General features: G+C 39.2%; 3 protein-coding genes across 5 annotated transcripts; 1 reads left to right on the plus strand and 2 right to left on the minus strand.

Moving 5' to 3' along the window:
• Window positions 1-1333: 1333 nt before the first annotated feature.
• On the minus strand, window positions 1334-3658 carry LOC125576980. The gene has a single exon (XM_048737547.1). The coding sequence runs from the start codon at window positions 3656-3658 to the stop codon at window positions 1334-1336; it is 2325 nt and encodes a 774-aa protein (XP_048593504.1).
• Window positions 3659-6014: 2356 nt separating this feature from the next.
• Window positions 6015-10086, minus strand: LOC106401774 (probable serine/threonine protein phosphatase 2A regulatory subunit B''epsilon). Of its 3 annotated transcripts, XM_013842353.3 has the most exons (14): window positions 9900-10077; window positions 9612-9806; window positions 9291-9518; window positions 8896-9001; window positions 8710-8809; window positions 8422-8527; window positions 8217-8307; window positions 7770-7911; window positions 7421-7568; window positions 7223-7332; window positions 6809-6965; window positions 6606-6731; window positions 6362-6495; window positions 6015-6263 (listed from the first exon to the last, which is right to left on the minus strand). In XM_013842353.3, exons 2-13 carry the CDS (start codon window positions 9765-9767, stop codon window positions 6364-6366), a joined length of 1602 nt encoding a protein of 533 aa, XP_013697807.2. In that variant the 5' UTR covers window positions 9768-9806; window positions 9900-10077; the 3' UTR covers window positions 6015-6263; window positions 6362-6363. The 3 variants fall into 3 exon arrangements, with proteins under 3 accessions (XP_013697807.2, XP_013697806.2, XP_048594324.1); XM_013842352.3 differs by having other exon boundaries at window positions 9612-10086; XM_048738367.1 differs by having other exon boundaries at window positions 6015-6277; window positions 9612-10080.
• Window positions 10087-10852: 766 nt separating this feature from the next.
• LOC106399779 (coumaroyl-CoA:anthocyanidin 3-O-glucoside-6''-O-coumaroyltransferase 1-like) lies at window positions 10853-12628 on the plus strand. Its single transcript, XM_013840232.3, has one exon. It carries the CDS (start codon window positions 10976-10978, stop codon window positions 12365-12367), a length of 1392 nt encoding a protein of 463 aa, XP_013695686.2. The 5' UTR covers window positions 10853-10975; the 3' UTR covers window positions 12368-12628.
• The last annotated feature ends 1965 nt before the right edge of the window (window positions 12629-14593 follow it).

Genomic DNA, 14593 nt, shown 5'->3' on the forward strand with positions numbered 1-14593 from the left:
GGTTTAGCTCTATGAGTAGGGTTTAGGGTTTAACCCTAGAAGTAGAGTTTAGGGTTTAACCCTAGGGGTAGGGTTTAGGGTTTAACCCTAGGGGTAGGGTTTAGGGTTAGCCCTAGGGGTAGGGTTTAGGGTTAGCCCTAGGTAGGGTTTAGGGTTTAACCCTGGGTAGGGTTTAGGGTTTAACCCTAGGGACAGGGTTTAGGGTTTAACCCTAGGGACAGGGTTTAGGGTTTAACCCTAGGGGCAGGGTTTAGGGTTTAACCCTATGGTAGGGTTTAGGGTTTATTCCTAGGGGTAGGGTTTAGGGTTTATTCCAAGGTAGGGTTTATTCCTAGGTTGGGTTTAGGATTTAACCCTATGGGCAGGGTTTAGGACTTCACCTACCCCTAGGGTTAAACCCTAAAACCCTACCCCTAGGGTTTAGGGTTTAACCCTAGGGGTAGGGTTTTAGGGTTTAACCCTAGGGGTAGGGTTTAGGGTTTAACCCTAGGGGTAGGGTTTAGGGTTTATTCCTATGGGCAGGGTTTAGGGTTTATTCCTATGGGCAGGGCTTAGGGTTTAACCCTAGGGGCAGGGTTTAGGGTTTAACCCTAGGGGCAGGGTTTAGGGTTTAACCCTAGGGGCAGGGTTTAGGGTTTAACCCTAAGGGCAGGGTTTAGGGTTTAACCCTAGGGGCAGGGTTTAGGGTTTAACCCTAGGGGCAGGGTTTAGGGTTTAACCCTAGGGGCAGGGTTTAGGGTTTAACCCTAGGGGCAGGGTTTAGGGTTTAACCCTAGGGGTAGGGTTTAGGGTTTAACCCTAGGGGTAGGGTTTAGGGTTTAACCCTATGGGTAGGGTTTAGGGTTTAACCCTATGGGTAGGGTAGGGTTTAACCCTAGGGGTAGGGTTTAGGGTTTAATCCTAGGGGTAGGGTTTAGGGTTTAACCCTAAGTGTAGGGTTTAGGGTTTAACCCTATGGGTAGGGTTTAGGATTTAACCCCGAGAGAAGGATTTAGGGTTTAAGCCTAGGGTCGGAATTAGTGTTTAACCGTAAGGTGGGGGGTTTAGGGTTTGACCTTAAGGTAAATCCGGTTTGAACCTAGGATACATACGCTTATACACATATATACATATGTATTTTGTACGCTTATACATATATGCTTGCATGCATGTATATACATATGCATATATATACATATGCATATATATACACATATACAGACATATATATATATATGCATACAAATATACATTTGCATATATATATATTATACAAATATTACACATATTAGGGATATGTGAATTTTTTTTTTTTTTTTTTGATCAAAATAGTACTTGATTAATTAAAGGAGAGTTACTCTGTTACAAGAACAGAGGAGTGCAGAGAATACAGAGCAGTTTTAGCAATAGAATCAGCAACAGAGTTCGCTAAACGCGGAACAAAACAAAAGGAGATAGATTCAAAAGAACGCGCCAAGATTTTGATATCATGGAGTACGCCTTTCAAGCTAACATCTTGTCCCTGAGACTTCAAGAGCAGGATGAGAGACTTTGAGTCCGAGTAGACACGAAGACTACTAACATGTGATGAGAGAGCTGCCGTTACTGCAGCTTTAACCGCCAGAGCCTCAGCCACAAGAGCCGAGGGCACAAAACGTCGGTGAGAGGAAGATGTTTCTGCGCACACATCCAAGGAATCTCGGAGTTGCCAGCCCATGCCACAGTTACCTGTTGAAGAGTCCCAAGCTGCATCTGAGAAAACAGACCATGTATAAGAATTATCAGTAGGTAGAGGACCATATGGGACCACAGCGGGTGGTAAAGAAGGCTTTTCGACATAAGTCTGAGCAGCCTTCCAAGCTCTAGCGTCTTGAATCGCTTTCAGCACTGAGTTCTCTTCCGAGAACTTCTTATCCTCAAACAGAAGTTTATTCCGATTGGTCCAAAGAACCCACAATACCCAAGGATACAGTGGGGTGCCTCCTAAACCTGTTGGAGGGAGTGATATCATTCTTCTACAGTGTAGAAGGAGTTGGCCAATCGAATCGATGTTGATATGTGATGGTTTGTGGAGGCCTGGAACCAACTCCCAGACCTTTACAGCGAAAGGGCATTGGAGTAAGACATGTAACTCAGTTTCCTGAGCACCACAACGTCGACAGACTGGAGAAACCGAGAGTCCACGAGCTTCCAGCAGGGAACCAACCGGTAGCGCCTTGCAATTTGATTTCCAGAGGAAGTGCTTAATTTTCGGAGTGGTCTCAACCTGCCAAACACACTTTTTCCAATCAAACTCCCTATCCTTCTCATTGCCATTGAAGAGCTTTGCAATCGCATATCCTGATTTTGTTGAGTAGCTCCCATTTGCGTTTGGTAACCAAACTCTATCATCTTCCAGCTGGAAGGAGCTAGGAATGAGCTTACGGATATCCTCCTCATACTGAGGTAGGTTTTCTTTAATAACAGCTACATTCCAGTCTTTAGAGATAGGGTCTATTAGTTCCGACACCTTCCAAAGATGATTCACACGAGTAGGAGGCCCTATTGGGGATACAGGTTCAGAAGTAGATAACCACGGCTCAGTCCACATGCTGACTCCCCGTCCCGACCCCAAGGCCCACCCAAGCCCTTTTAATAGCAGGTCTCTCCCCAGCAGGATACCCCGCCATCCATGAGATATTCCATTAGTGGCCGGTACTTCAAGGAAAGGAGACTTCCCACAGTATTTCCCCATCACTATTCTTGCGAGCAGAGAATTTGGCTCCTTTAGGATCCTCCAAGAAATTTTTGCAAGCATCGCATCATTGAATTGTGCTATCTCTCTGAATCCAAGTCCCCCGGCATTTTTTGGTTTTGAGAGGTTACTCCAAGAAACCCAACACATCTTTTTGATCTCCGGAGAAAGATCCCACCAAAATCTCGTAAGGACGGATTGGAGCTGCTTAACAAGCGATAAAGGTAATTTGAAGCAAGACATGGAGTGAGTAGGCATAGCAGCCAAGACCGCCTTCAACAGCACCATTTTGCCCGCCCCCGAAAGGACTCTAGTAGTCCAACTCTGTGCCTTCTGTCGCATCCGATCTACAAGGGCTGCGAAGATATTGCGCTTCTTTCTCCCGAAGTGTTCCGGCAGTCCTAGGTATTTACCTATGCCCCCCTCATTTTCTATGTGAAACAGTTCACGGATGCGTCTTTTGGCTTCTCCCGGGGTTTTTGCTCCAAAAGTTATCGAGGATTTTCCGAGGTTGATGCATTGTCCCGACGCAGTTTCGTATTTCTTGAGAATTGAGAGCAGGGCAGAACAACTCCTAGCGTCTGTCCGACTAAAGAACATAGTATCATCCGCAAAAAGCAAGTGGTTTATAGCCGGGCTATTCCGAGAGACCATTATACCAACCATCTCCCCGTGTGCCTGCGCTTTCTTACAAAGCCCCGAAAGAACTTCCGTACAAAGGATGAAGAGATACGGAGATAGGGGGTCGCCTTGACGGATTCCACGGGTGGGTACTACTCGACCCTGAGCTGCACCATTTATGAGATACGAGTAGGATACAGAGGATACACAATTCATTATCCAAGAAATCCAAGTATCATGAAAACCAAACTGTGCAAGGACGTTTCGTAGGAATCCCCACTCGATACGATCATATGCTTTGCTCATATCCGTCTTAATCGCCATACTGCATCGGACTGTTGCTCCTGAGTGCTGTAGATAGTGCAGAATTTCGTGTGTGATCAAGACATTATCCGCTATTGACCGTCCCTTGACAGCAGCTGATTGATGTTCGGATATCAGCCTCGGCAGGAATTATTAGGGATATGTGAATTAAGCTTATAAAAAAGTAGAGACATGATGCTAAGTTTTATTAGTTTTTACAATATTGAAAAAAATCACTTTAGATTGTTCTCAAATAAAAATATTTCACAATCTATTGGTCACAAAAATATATAATGTTTTATAAATCTGAAAATTGATAAACCACTTTATTGTTCTCAAATAAATGTTAAATTTATAACCTAAGTGTAAACTAACTAAACTTTTATATCTCTAACGGATCAAAGAAAATATAAGGACAAGATGTAAAATGCAATTTGTTTTCACATTAGTTGAAAATTTAATATTTGTTTAAAAATTTTAGTTCAATAAATATATTTTATAGAAACTTAGTGCAAGTATCATAATTACACAATATAAAAACATTTAAACATATGTATCCCTCTAACTGAATATAGAAAATTCTATGGATAGAGTGCAAAAGTTTGGTTTGTTTTCAAGGTATTGAATTTTATTTATATCACCTACACTTTTTTCGAAACTAAAATATTTTATAAATTTAAAATACCTTTATTTTAAAATCCAAAATGTGTAAAGTTAAAAATACCTTTATTTGAGAATATATTTAATTTAGTTCTAAATCTAAAAATATTTTGTACTGTTAATACCTTTATTTGTGAAAATATTGGGAATTAAATTCTAAATTCCGAAAATAAAAGGGAAAAGAAAAGATGGATTGTTACAACTTACAACCATGTCTATTTGCGCACTGTTTTCGGAATTCTCTCATAACCTTAGCCTGTTTAGCTGAATCCATATTCCAGAAACATCAGAAACATCTAGTTAGATTATAGGGCCAGTTCTACTGGATTTAAGTTTTTTTATCACAGCAAGATGACCTTCAAAAATACTTAATCTGATGACTCCATCCAAACGAATAAACATATGGGCAAATCTGATATGTGTTAAATAGGAATCTGACCTTGCTCATAGCTGCCATTGCCTTAGTGGCACCTTGGATTCCTGTACCAACCGAAGTATGTGCAATGCTTTAGCCTAAAACACCAAAGTTAAAAAGTTTCCAATAGCCAATTTCAGAACATGATTATAAAACGAGGGAAGTTAGAATCAAGAGACCTGTGTATGAGTAGCCAAGCCTCGCATTTGAGCTCGGCTACCTTGTAAGTTAGCTGTCTGCTCCTTAGCTGGATCAGTTGCCGACCAATCGCTCCCTGCATAAAAACAGAAGATATAAAAGAGCACATACAAAATCAGATGCTATTTACAGAGAACAAGCATAACCCTGTTAAAAAGATTTGATCAACCGAGAAAGAATGCTTGAGAAACCTACCTCATTCCCTGTTTTAGCAGTTTCTTTTAATCTCGAGAGCTTTTTCTCCTGTTATACTCTTACATAAAAGAAGCATGTGTCAGAGTTTGCACATAGAAACAAATACTGAATTTTAAACATTACCTCTGATTGTAGAGATGCGATTTCCTTTTTGGATTCCTGAAGCATCGGTTGATGAGAGACAAAACGAATAAGGGAACTTGTAGTCGGATTGAGAAGAATTTATGTAAACGTGAGCTATATCCGACTGAGAGTCTGAGACATGGAAAGAAAGAAATCTGATCACGACAGTGATTTTTGTCTTAACGTGTCGCGCTCATCTTTTGTCTTAACGTGTAACGGTCATATTTTATCGGTTTGAAACTCAAGATTTAATTTCGCGTACATTCCGATGTTTTTCTTTAAATATCTCCAGAACGGTAACATTCATTTATTATCATTTTGAGTACTAAAAACCAATAAATAAATTATTATTTTTGTCAGCTTGATTCCAGAATTAATTTTCTGGCAACGATCTATTTACCATTTACCTAAAAAAATGTGTAAAATTTGAAACAACAATTTTTCATAATCATGATGTAAAACTACCGTACGCGTACAGGATTTTCCAGTTGCATTATTGTTTTTTCGGGTGTACTTTTTCTATTTACCCATTTGTCCTTGGTCAAGTTCCAGTTAGAAACTATCTCCAAACCAATCCGGACCACCTGAATAAACCGGACGCTAATGTGGTGTCTCATCCTTGGTATACAAAGATTGTACCAGTGGTCTTCTCCACAAAAAGAGGAGAGAGCTCTCATCCTCCTTCAAGAGAAAACTTCCTGTTACTCCCAAAACGATGCCAGGAGAATAAACAAGACAAAAACCTCTCTGTTCCTAATCCTACCTAATTAACACTAATAACTCCCATTTTCTTTTCTGAACAAACCACTCAAAACGTTAGGAAACCACAAGTTATGAACAATCTATACTCCTTATATGGCCAACCACAGTATCTAATCCTTGCTGTCTGATATTATAAACGCGTGAGCCGCATCTTCTATATATAAAATGTTTTTTTTCTTCAAATGTAACTTTTAGCGACAAAAAAATTTAAGAAATTAGCACTCTTCGAATCTCCCACTCAGAAGCTTTAAACTCCAATCTCTGATCATGGACCTGAAAGCAATCAACTAAATGGTTACCGAGTCTCATCCATGGAAGCATTTGTACATGTGGATGTTGTGGTTAAGAAGTTAGAAGCAGTGTCAACTTACAACTAAAATGGTGGTTCGAGTGGTTCATCCGCACTCCCATTTGAGACTTCCTCCACATCTTCTTCCATTGACAATCTCACATACTCTCTCTGAGCGAAACGATCCCACTCTGTTAAACTTGGATCCTCCCGTTCCTACAAGCAATTAAATATAAACATAAGTTCAATAAGCCCAACTATTACCAACTGCTTTTAGTAGCTAATCCAGTCATAATTTTTGTTTTGTTTTACAAAGCCAAAGTTACCTGGCGAATGAGGAAGGGGTCACGTGTTTCAAAAGCCATGAATTTGTTAAGGTTGAAGAGTATATTGAAGACGTTTCCTGAAAGTTTGGATCCTTTCAGATCCTGGAGGGTGATGCAGTTCTCCTCCTATCAAGTAAAACGACCATATAAAACAGCTTGCAGAAATCAAACGACCATGAGTTCAGGTATGAATAGTTTCTAACCTCTGGTTTAATCATGTCAATTATCTGACATAGGATATCGTTGAAGTGAACAGGCTCCTGGGTTATGCTTTCCATGCGATGCAACTGCTCCTCGAAAAAAAATTGTATTTCGTTTGGAGTGATCACCCCATTTCCATCCAAGTCTATGCACTTGAACCTGATAGTATATCACAACAGAGGTTCAACATGAGTGTTTTAAGTTCTGATTGACTGATAGAAAATGACCAAACTATTAGCTCCTCAAGTCCTCAGTATAAACACATCCTGTAACAATATCAGCGGACAAAGATGTCCATATATGTCACTGGTTTTGGCTCAGTTGAAGTATACAACTCATGATTTTGTAATTTTAAAACCAAGGGGATTCTATCATAAAGAAAAACGAATATTAACAAGGAGGAGAATGTTGTGTACCAATACTCAAGACTAGGCTCAGATGACTTGTCTTCCTCGGCGAGAATGAAGTATACAAAATCTTCATAACTCATCTTCCCTTCAACTTTGCTCGTAAATTTCCTAGGAGCCTAAGATATAAAAATAGCCACAGGTCAACATCAAGTGAAAAGCGTCCCGTCAGACTATAACGTAGCTTTACCATATTTCGGAACCAACCTGTGAAAATATTCTATCAACAATCCTGTAGGTAAGGGCATGGTTACCATATTTGATGAGATTGTCCTTATCGATATAGCAGTCATGGTCACCATCAAGTTCCCAGAATCTGCAGTAGATCACGTAAAAGTGCTCATAGGAAAAGTACCTGAAAAATTAAAAGACGACTTGCTTGTGAATGATTGAACCAAGTTTTGTCTCAGCACAATATGAAGGCATAAACCATATTTATATAGCTCTTTCCTTTTGCACTGTTTTAATGATATATATGTGATAAAGCCCCTCGAATGTAATACATTATACATCTCTGTGGGATTGTTAGAAAGGTATGAAAAAAAGAAAAACTCACCTAATAATTTTATTGATATCGTCTTCTTCATCAAGCTGTTGCATCGCAGCAATAAGATTTCCGCGTTTCAGCTCTCTAAGAGTAAGGCAGCCAGTTCTGGATCTGTTAATGTAGTAAAATATTCTGTAGATGACCGTTTCAGCTGGGTAATCAATGAAGGATAACGTTAGTACTAGTATCAAATGTAAATAACAAGAAGAAATCAGATATTTGCGGTGTTCTTTCACTTGACAAACAATGCCCATAAAAGTAGCAGCAGGAAAAAACTGATTTATGAAAATTTGTACAGCCAAACAGTACAACAAAAGAATAGGATTTGAGGATGTCAAAGATGCGGGTTACTTCAAATTGCATAAACGTCTTATTTAACATAGAAAAGAAAAATTCCAGTAGACTTCACCATATGTAACCCATGAAATCATTAAGTCGCAAATAAATGAGTCCTACCATATCTTTCTTGAAATTCGGATGTAGTCCTCAGAAATTGTAAGCCAGGATGTGTTGCCAGAAGCTCATCCAGAAGTGGTTTGAAGTCTGCCTGTAGCCAAATCCAAGAAAAGATAGAATTCTTTAGTACTATGGGTTAGACAGAAAAGAGAAGTCAATTGTTGGAAAACATATCAGAAAAGCGGTAGAAGAATCGCAAAAAGACCTGTCTGAGGTACATGCAGTCCTGCTGCCTTAGTATATTATATATCTGGGAGGCTGTGTCCATAGTTAACATATTTCCATCAATCCAATACTTGATAAACGCATCCCTGAGGACAATGGCGGTCAATCAGCACACATTAGCAAAGCACCAACTACTCAATAATTTTTTAGGTGCCACAAACTAAAAAAGAGAGAAAAAGACATACACATACACACCCATACAAACGTCTAACTACAATGAGAAAACATATCATACAGAAAAGTTAACACGCATGGTGATAAAGGCTACCTTGTAACTATACCGCTGGATTCGGGATCCATCTTTCTGAAAAGTGCAGGAGAAAGATAAGAAGGCAGCTTGCAGACTTCTTTCGTAATAGATTTGAATTCTGCAAGAGGCACATGAATTTCCTTAAATAGTCCTCAAGAGAAACAAAAATGTGAACAACAACAACAGCTTGAAATAAAGCATTACCATCCACATGTAGTCCGTCAATAAAGTTACTAAAAAAATGATCAACCATGGATATACATTGCTCCTTTAGTTCTTTCGCTGGTGGACGCCCATGCAGGAAGTAGAACTGCATATTAAATCATCGTATAAAAAATATTTAAGTATACAGAACCACACAGTACCCTTTCACTACAAACTATAATGAGCAAAACTGATGATATTATCATGTCACAGTGAAGGAAACTTTTCATCTATAAATAAGTTCAACCTCAGTTTAATCTTGTGTAAAGAAGCTATATGGACCCAGTTTCAATGACCAATCAAGTAAACATATATACCAGACCAAAACCACGATCACTAAGTAGCAAGGCAATGCACTCGAATGTTACAAGTAAAAGGATCCAATGCAAACAAACCTGAGGAATGAGTTCGTGCTTTGGTTCCTTAAGTGATCTCAGAGGAGAGCGGAGAGATGGAGGGCTAGCTCTCTGCCTCGAGAAACGTGGGGAGCCAGGCGAGCTTCGTGGCGAGAGTGGGGGAGTGCCATTGCTCAGAAAGACAGATGGCAAAGCATTTCCACCTGAGTAACTCTTGGATAAGTTAGTTGGAGTTGCAGATTTAGCTTCATCAATCAAACACTTAACCTACAGAAACATCACACACATAAAACAATTGTGCTACACACAGATTCGTAGATGCTTGTATTCAAAAAAAAATGAGAGCAAGGAAGGGAGTACCAATGTGGCAGTTTCAGGGAGAGAGAGCCAGTGGGAGAAAAGTTCGTCAGCGATATGAGAGCTTGCTTTGAGCGGAGAAGGAGATACGCATGGGAGCTGCAAGAGGTCCGGATCTAATATTTGAACATCCTCTACTCCAACAATATCCATCTTCATCCTCTTCTTCAAATCAATCAATTATCGATTCGATGAACCCTAGTGTTGGAGTTATATACAGAATAAATAAAAATCCTCTAGACGATTGCTTTCGGATAATAGACGAACTGCTTCTGTAATTGGAATACTTTCCTGAATCGAGTTGAGTGGAACTTGGCAGAAGAGCGAACCAAGCTCTCCGATCAATAAACTGATGATATAATAGAGACTGAAAGGTTCGAGGCGGAGGAAACTGGGAAAATTCTCCGGGACGGAAAGTGATGAAGCGAAGGACTCGAGAGAGAGAGATATTTATTTTATTTCCCCGGCGGTTTAATTTTCCACTTCTTTCTCTTTGACTCAAGTCAACCACAATAAACCGCCTCTATTACATTTTTTTTTTTAAATTAAAAAATAGATGATGTGATTTACATGATAAAATTAGCAAAACTAAAATACAGTAGCTGAGGCAGTAGATAAGGTAACTTACAAGGCAGCCGAGTTAAAATGCGAGGCATAGCTACTCATACACAGGTCTCTTGATTCTTACTTCCCTCGGAAATTGACTATTGGAAACTTTTTAACTTTGGTTTTAGGCTATGCATGCACATACTTCGGTTACTGCAGGATTCCAAGGTGCCACTAAGGCAAAACTGGCAGAAAGAATGCATCAGAAGATGTTAGCAGCAGCAGGTGTGTTATCATCCACTCTATAAACACACAACTACAACACATCGAATCCTAAGGGATTTTCCTGGATTTGGTTACAACCAGATATCCAACTAATACTAATCTGGCTCTCTCAGATACGATCATTTTACAATGCTCAACCAAGCTATATGATGTCAAGAGGAAAGGGTATAGGGGGAGTCTTTTCCGGTACATGCCAAGCTTGGCAAGTAAAAAGAGGTAATGTGTTTTTTTTTTTTTTGACGTCAAGAGGTAATGTTTAAAACATCATATGGGCTTAATTTATATACTGGGCCTTAAGTATGGAAACCCAATATACAAATCTGTGAACATTCCAACCCATATTACCCACATCTTATTTTATAACTTTACCAAATATAATGGTGGTTGTGGAGGTTGGGGCACATGAGAGATCGTCTAATCAAAACCCCACAACTCTACTTGCCCGGGGGTTCAACGTTCAATACAATAGTCCAAAGACAGATAACTCTTTTCCTTTATAAAAGAACAACACGTTTCCAACTTTAAACTTACACACCATGGCTCATCTTCAATCTCTTAACATCATTGAAACCAGTCACATCTCTCCCTCAAACGGCACCGTTCCATCCACCACTCTTCCTCTTACCTTTTTCGATGCACCGTGGCTCACTCTCCCACTCGGAGAATCTCTCTTCTTCTTCTCTTACCAAAACTCAACCGAACATTTCCTCAAAGACTATCTCCCTAACCTCAAACAATCACTCTCCACCACTCTCCAACATTTCTTCCCTTACGCCGGTAACCTAGTCACCCCACCTCGTCCTGACCCTCCCTACTTACGCTACAACGATGGCCAAGACTCTCTTCTTTTCACAGTCGCTGAGTCTCTCGGAACTGATTTCGACCTTCTCATAACTGATTCTCCTAAAGACATCAAAGTGTTGCATGACTTCTTGCCCAAGTTACCTCCTCCTCATGTCTCTCCGGAGGGAATCCAGACACGGCCAGTAATGGTGATACAAGTCACTATCTTCCCTGGAAAAGGAATCTGCATAGGAAACACGTCTACCCATGTTGCAGGAGATGGAGTCACTTTCACTCACTTCATGAAGTATTGGATGTCACTGACCAAATCTAACTGTAAAGATCCTGCCACGCTTCTCCTACCCTCTCCGCCTATTCACAGCTGCAGAAACATTATCAAGGATCCAGGCGAGGTAGCCGCAGGACATTTGGAGAGGTTTTGGAGCCAAAACTCTGGAAAACACGGCTCACATCACACGCCTAAGAACATGGTCAGGGCTACTTTTACATTGAGCCGGAATCAGATAGACAGTCTCAAGAGTTTGGTTACAGAGCAGTCTGTGAATCAATCTCCTGTTTCAACCTTTGTGGTGACTCTAGCTTTCACTTGGGTGAACCTGATCAAGACACTTGTTGGTGAAACAGAGGACAAAGACGAAGAGGTCTTCAACTTGATGATTAATGTGGATTGCAGGAATCGTCTCAAGCTCACAGAACCAATACCAACCACATACTTTGGCAACTGTATGGCTCCTGGTATCGTATCTGTCAAGAAACAAGATTTGCTTGGAGAAAAAGGGGTTTTGGCTGCTTCAGACGCAATCACGTGGAGAATCAAAGATATGTTATCAAGCGATTTATTGAAAACAGCACCGAGTTGGGGACAAGGTGTGCGTAAATGGGTCATGTCACGTTTTCCAACTTCTATTGCAGGAGCTCCTAAACTGGGATTATATGATATGGATTTTGGGTTAGGAAAGCCTTGTAAAATGGAGATGGTGCACATTGAAACAGGTGGTTCCATTGCATTCTCAGAGTCAAGAGATGGGAGTAATGGTGTTGATGTTGGATTAGCACTGGAGAAGACGAAAATGGATACCTTTGTTTCGATTTGGCAACAGGGGATCAAAAAATTCAACAAGTAGCAGGACACAAGCAACTTCACTATCTATGTTTCATAAATATCATAGACCCTTTTCAATATTCAGTAAGATGCAAGATTAGCAACCATTAAATAAGTATGATTATCTACTTTCCAAAAAGGTCACTGAAAGACTGTTGCATGGTGATTATATTTTCATCCTCTCATCCAAAAAACTTTATTATGTTAAGTACCAGGTGATAATATTTCCACCAAGTTCGTTACTTCTTTCCTCCAATAATATATCATTATCCCTTTGTATCAAGTTCAGCCAAATGGTAAAATTTACTCTATATGTTTCATTGATAATGAACCTCAGAAGCGCGGGTAAATAAACAATCACAAACCTTCAACACAAACCTAAAGATTCATATATTTGTATTATGAAGCCAAAAAAACTCCTACCACGCTAAGAATACCCCTTTGATTGATTGCGTTAACTAACTAACTAACACGAACCGGTTTTATGTCTTTTCTAATAAAACCCGGTTTAATGTGTATATCTTTTTTCAAAAAATTTCATTCGCTACTCATTGGTTACGTGTACAGTTTGCAAATTCATGCTTCATTAACCTATTTGTTTTTTTTAAATTGGATCTCAAATAACACACAAGTTTTTCTCAAAAAACACACAATATTTGCTCAAAAAACTAATGTATAGTCGTAAGAAAGTTACTAGAGTATCTTGGTTATGATAAATCTTCGATTGTGATGACATCTAAATAAAATTTTATAGTGTCACGATACCATGTCGATTCTAAAACACGCAACTATGCATAATTTTATCAAAAAATACAAAAGGATGTTTCTTTGTTACGGAGGAACTTTTTTCTCTCGAAACCATTAGCCTATTCAAAATCATTTCTAAACTATAGATCAAACCAAGTTAATCTCTGAGTCTAAAACATCGAGAGGGATTATCGCAAAATTGCGAGATCCGTTTGGCTATAATTGGTCTTTCTCCAATAGATCCAATCAGTCAGATGACATCTGTAGTCTTGTAATAATTTAAATTCTGTCATTTATTTACCAACTTATCAAGTATATTAAATTATCAACTTATAGATCCAATTGTGAATGATGCAACAAGTCGTGTGCCTTGTCGAGCTCATACTTCACTGGTCAAGCAGAGACACTACATAACCGAACCGGTGCAAGTGTGGCGGCCGTTGTGGTCTCTGAAAATGAGGCACAATACCGCTATTCTTCGGCTTCCATGCATGAGGTTATAGCAATAGCTGGTTATCAGCCCATGGAACCATGACCAATTTCAGAGCCATGAACGATCCCAATGTTCAGGAACTGAATGATGAACAATTGGCATTGTTGGTGATGCAGACCAATGCCGCTCGAGCTGCCATTGAGGCAGAGCAGAACCATCGCGCTAACAACTGAGCAGGACCAGCGTGCTTATTGGTTATCTAGTATATGTTCTTTTTCTTCTTCTAATAAGCATAAGTGCCACGTGTTGTTGTTCGTGTGTAAGCGTAAGAACTTCTTGCTGTTGTTGTTGTTGTTGTTGTCGTATTTCTGTTCATCTGTCATGTCGTGAAAGTTCATTATATGGATGCTTTTTAAAAATTTTGCTGAAAAACACACAAGTTTTGCTCAAAAAGTACAATTTTTTTTCTCAAAAAGCTATATATAATGGTCAGAAAGTTGCTAGAGTATCTTGGTTAAGATAAATCTTCGAATATGATGACATCAAAATAAAACTTTATAGTGTCAAGATACAATGTTGATTCTAAAACACACAACTATGCATAATTTCATCAAAGAATACATAATGATATTTCTTTGTTAGAGAGAAATTTTTTTCTGTTGAAACTATTATCCTATTCAAAATCATTTCTAAACTAGACCATAATTCAAACGAGACACACATTTGAATCACGGTTTAATTTTTGGGACCAAGGTTATTTAGTCAAACTAATCTGGTTGTTTATCTGATTCATAGTCAAAACTAAACCACGATCCAAATGTATCTAGTTTAAAATAAATAAAATCAGCTACTTTCCACCAAGTTACTGAATACAGTGTAGCATTGTGATTATATCCTCAGGTAACAACCAAGTTCAATTAGTCGGGTTAGACGAGGAGAAGAGTTGCTGGAACTTTATTATCTTCATTACTCATTTCCCTCAGATAATATATTGTAGCTCTTTTACATCAAGTTCAATTAAAGTAACAACCAAGTGGTACAACATTGACAAGATCATTACAAAACAAA

Source organism: Brassica napus, chromosome A8 (assembly GCF_020379485.1).
Source record: "Brassica napus cultivar Da-Ae chromosome A8, Da-Ae, whole genome shotgun sequence".
Classification (NCBI taxonomy): domain Eukaryota; kingdom Viridiplantae; phylum Streptophyta; class Magnoliopsida; order Brassicales; family Brassicaceae; genus Brassica; species Brassica napus.

Coding starts and splice junctions, on each gene's coding strand:
- LOC125576980 (XM_048737547.1), bottom strand. CDS start 3,658: ATGGCGATTAAGACGGATATGAGCAAAGCATATGATCGTATCGAGTGG.
- LOC106401774 (XM_013842352.3), bottom strand. CDS start 9,767: ATGAAGATGGATATTGTTGGAGTAGAGGATGTTCAAATATTAGATCCG. Junction 8,308..8,421: donor ACTGCATGTACCTCAGACAG/GTCTTTTTGCGA, acceptor ATTTGGCTACAG/GCAGACTTCAAACCACTTCT. Junction 6,966..7,222: donor GAGCCTAGTCTTGAGTATTG/GTACACAACATT, acceptor ATATACTATCAG/GTTCAAGTGCATAGACTTGG.
- LOC106399779 (XM_013840232.3), top strand. CDS start 10,976: ATGGCTCATCTTCAATCTCTTAACATCATTGAAACCAGTCACATCTCT.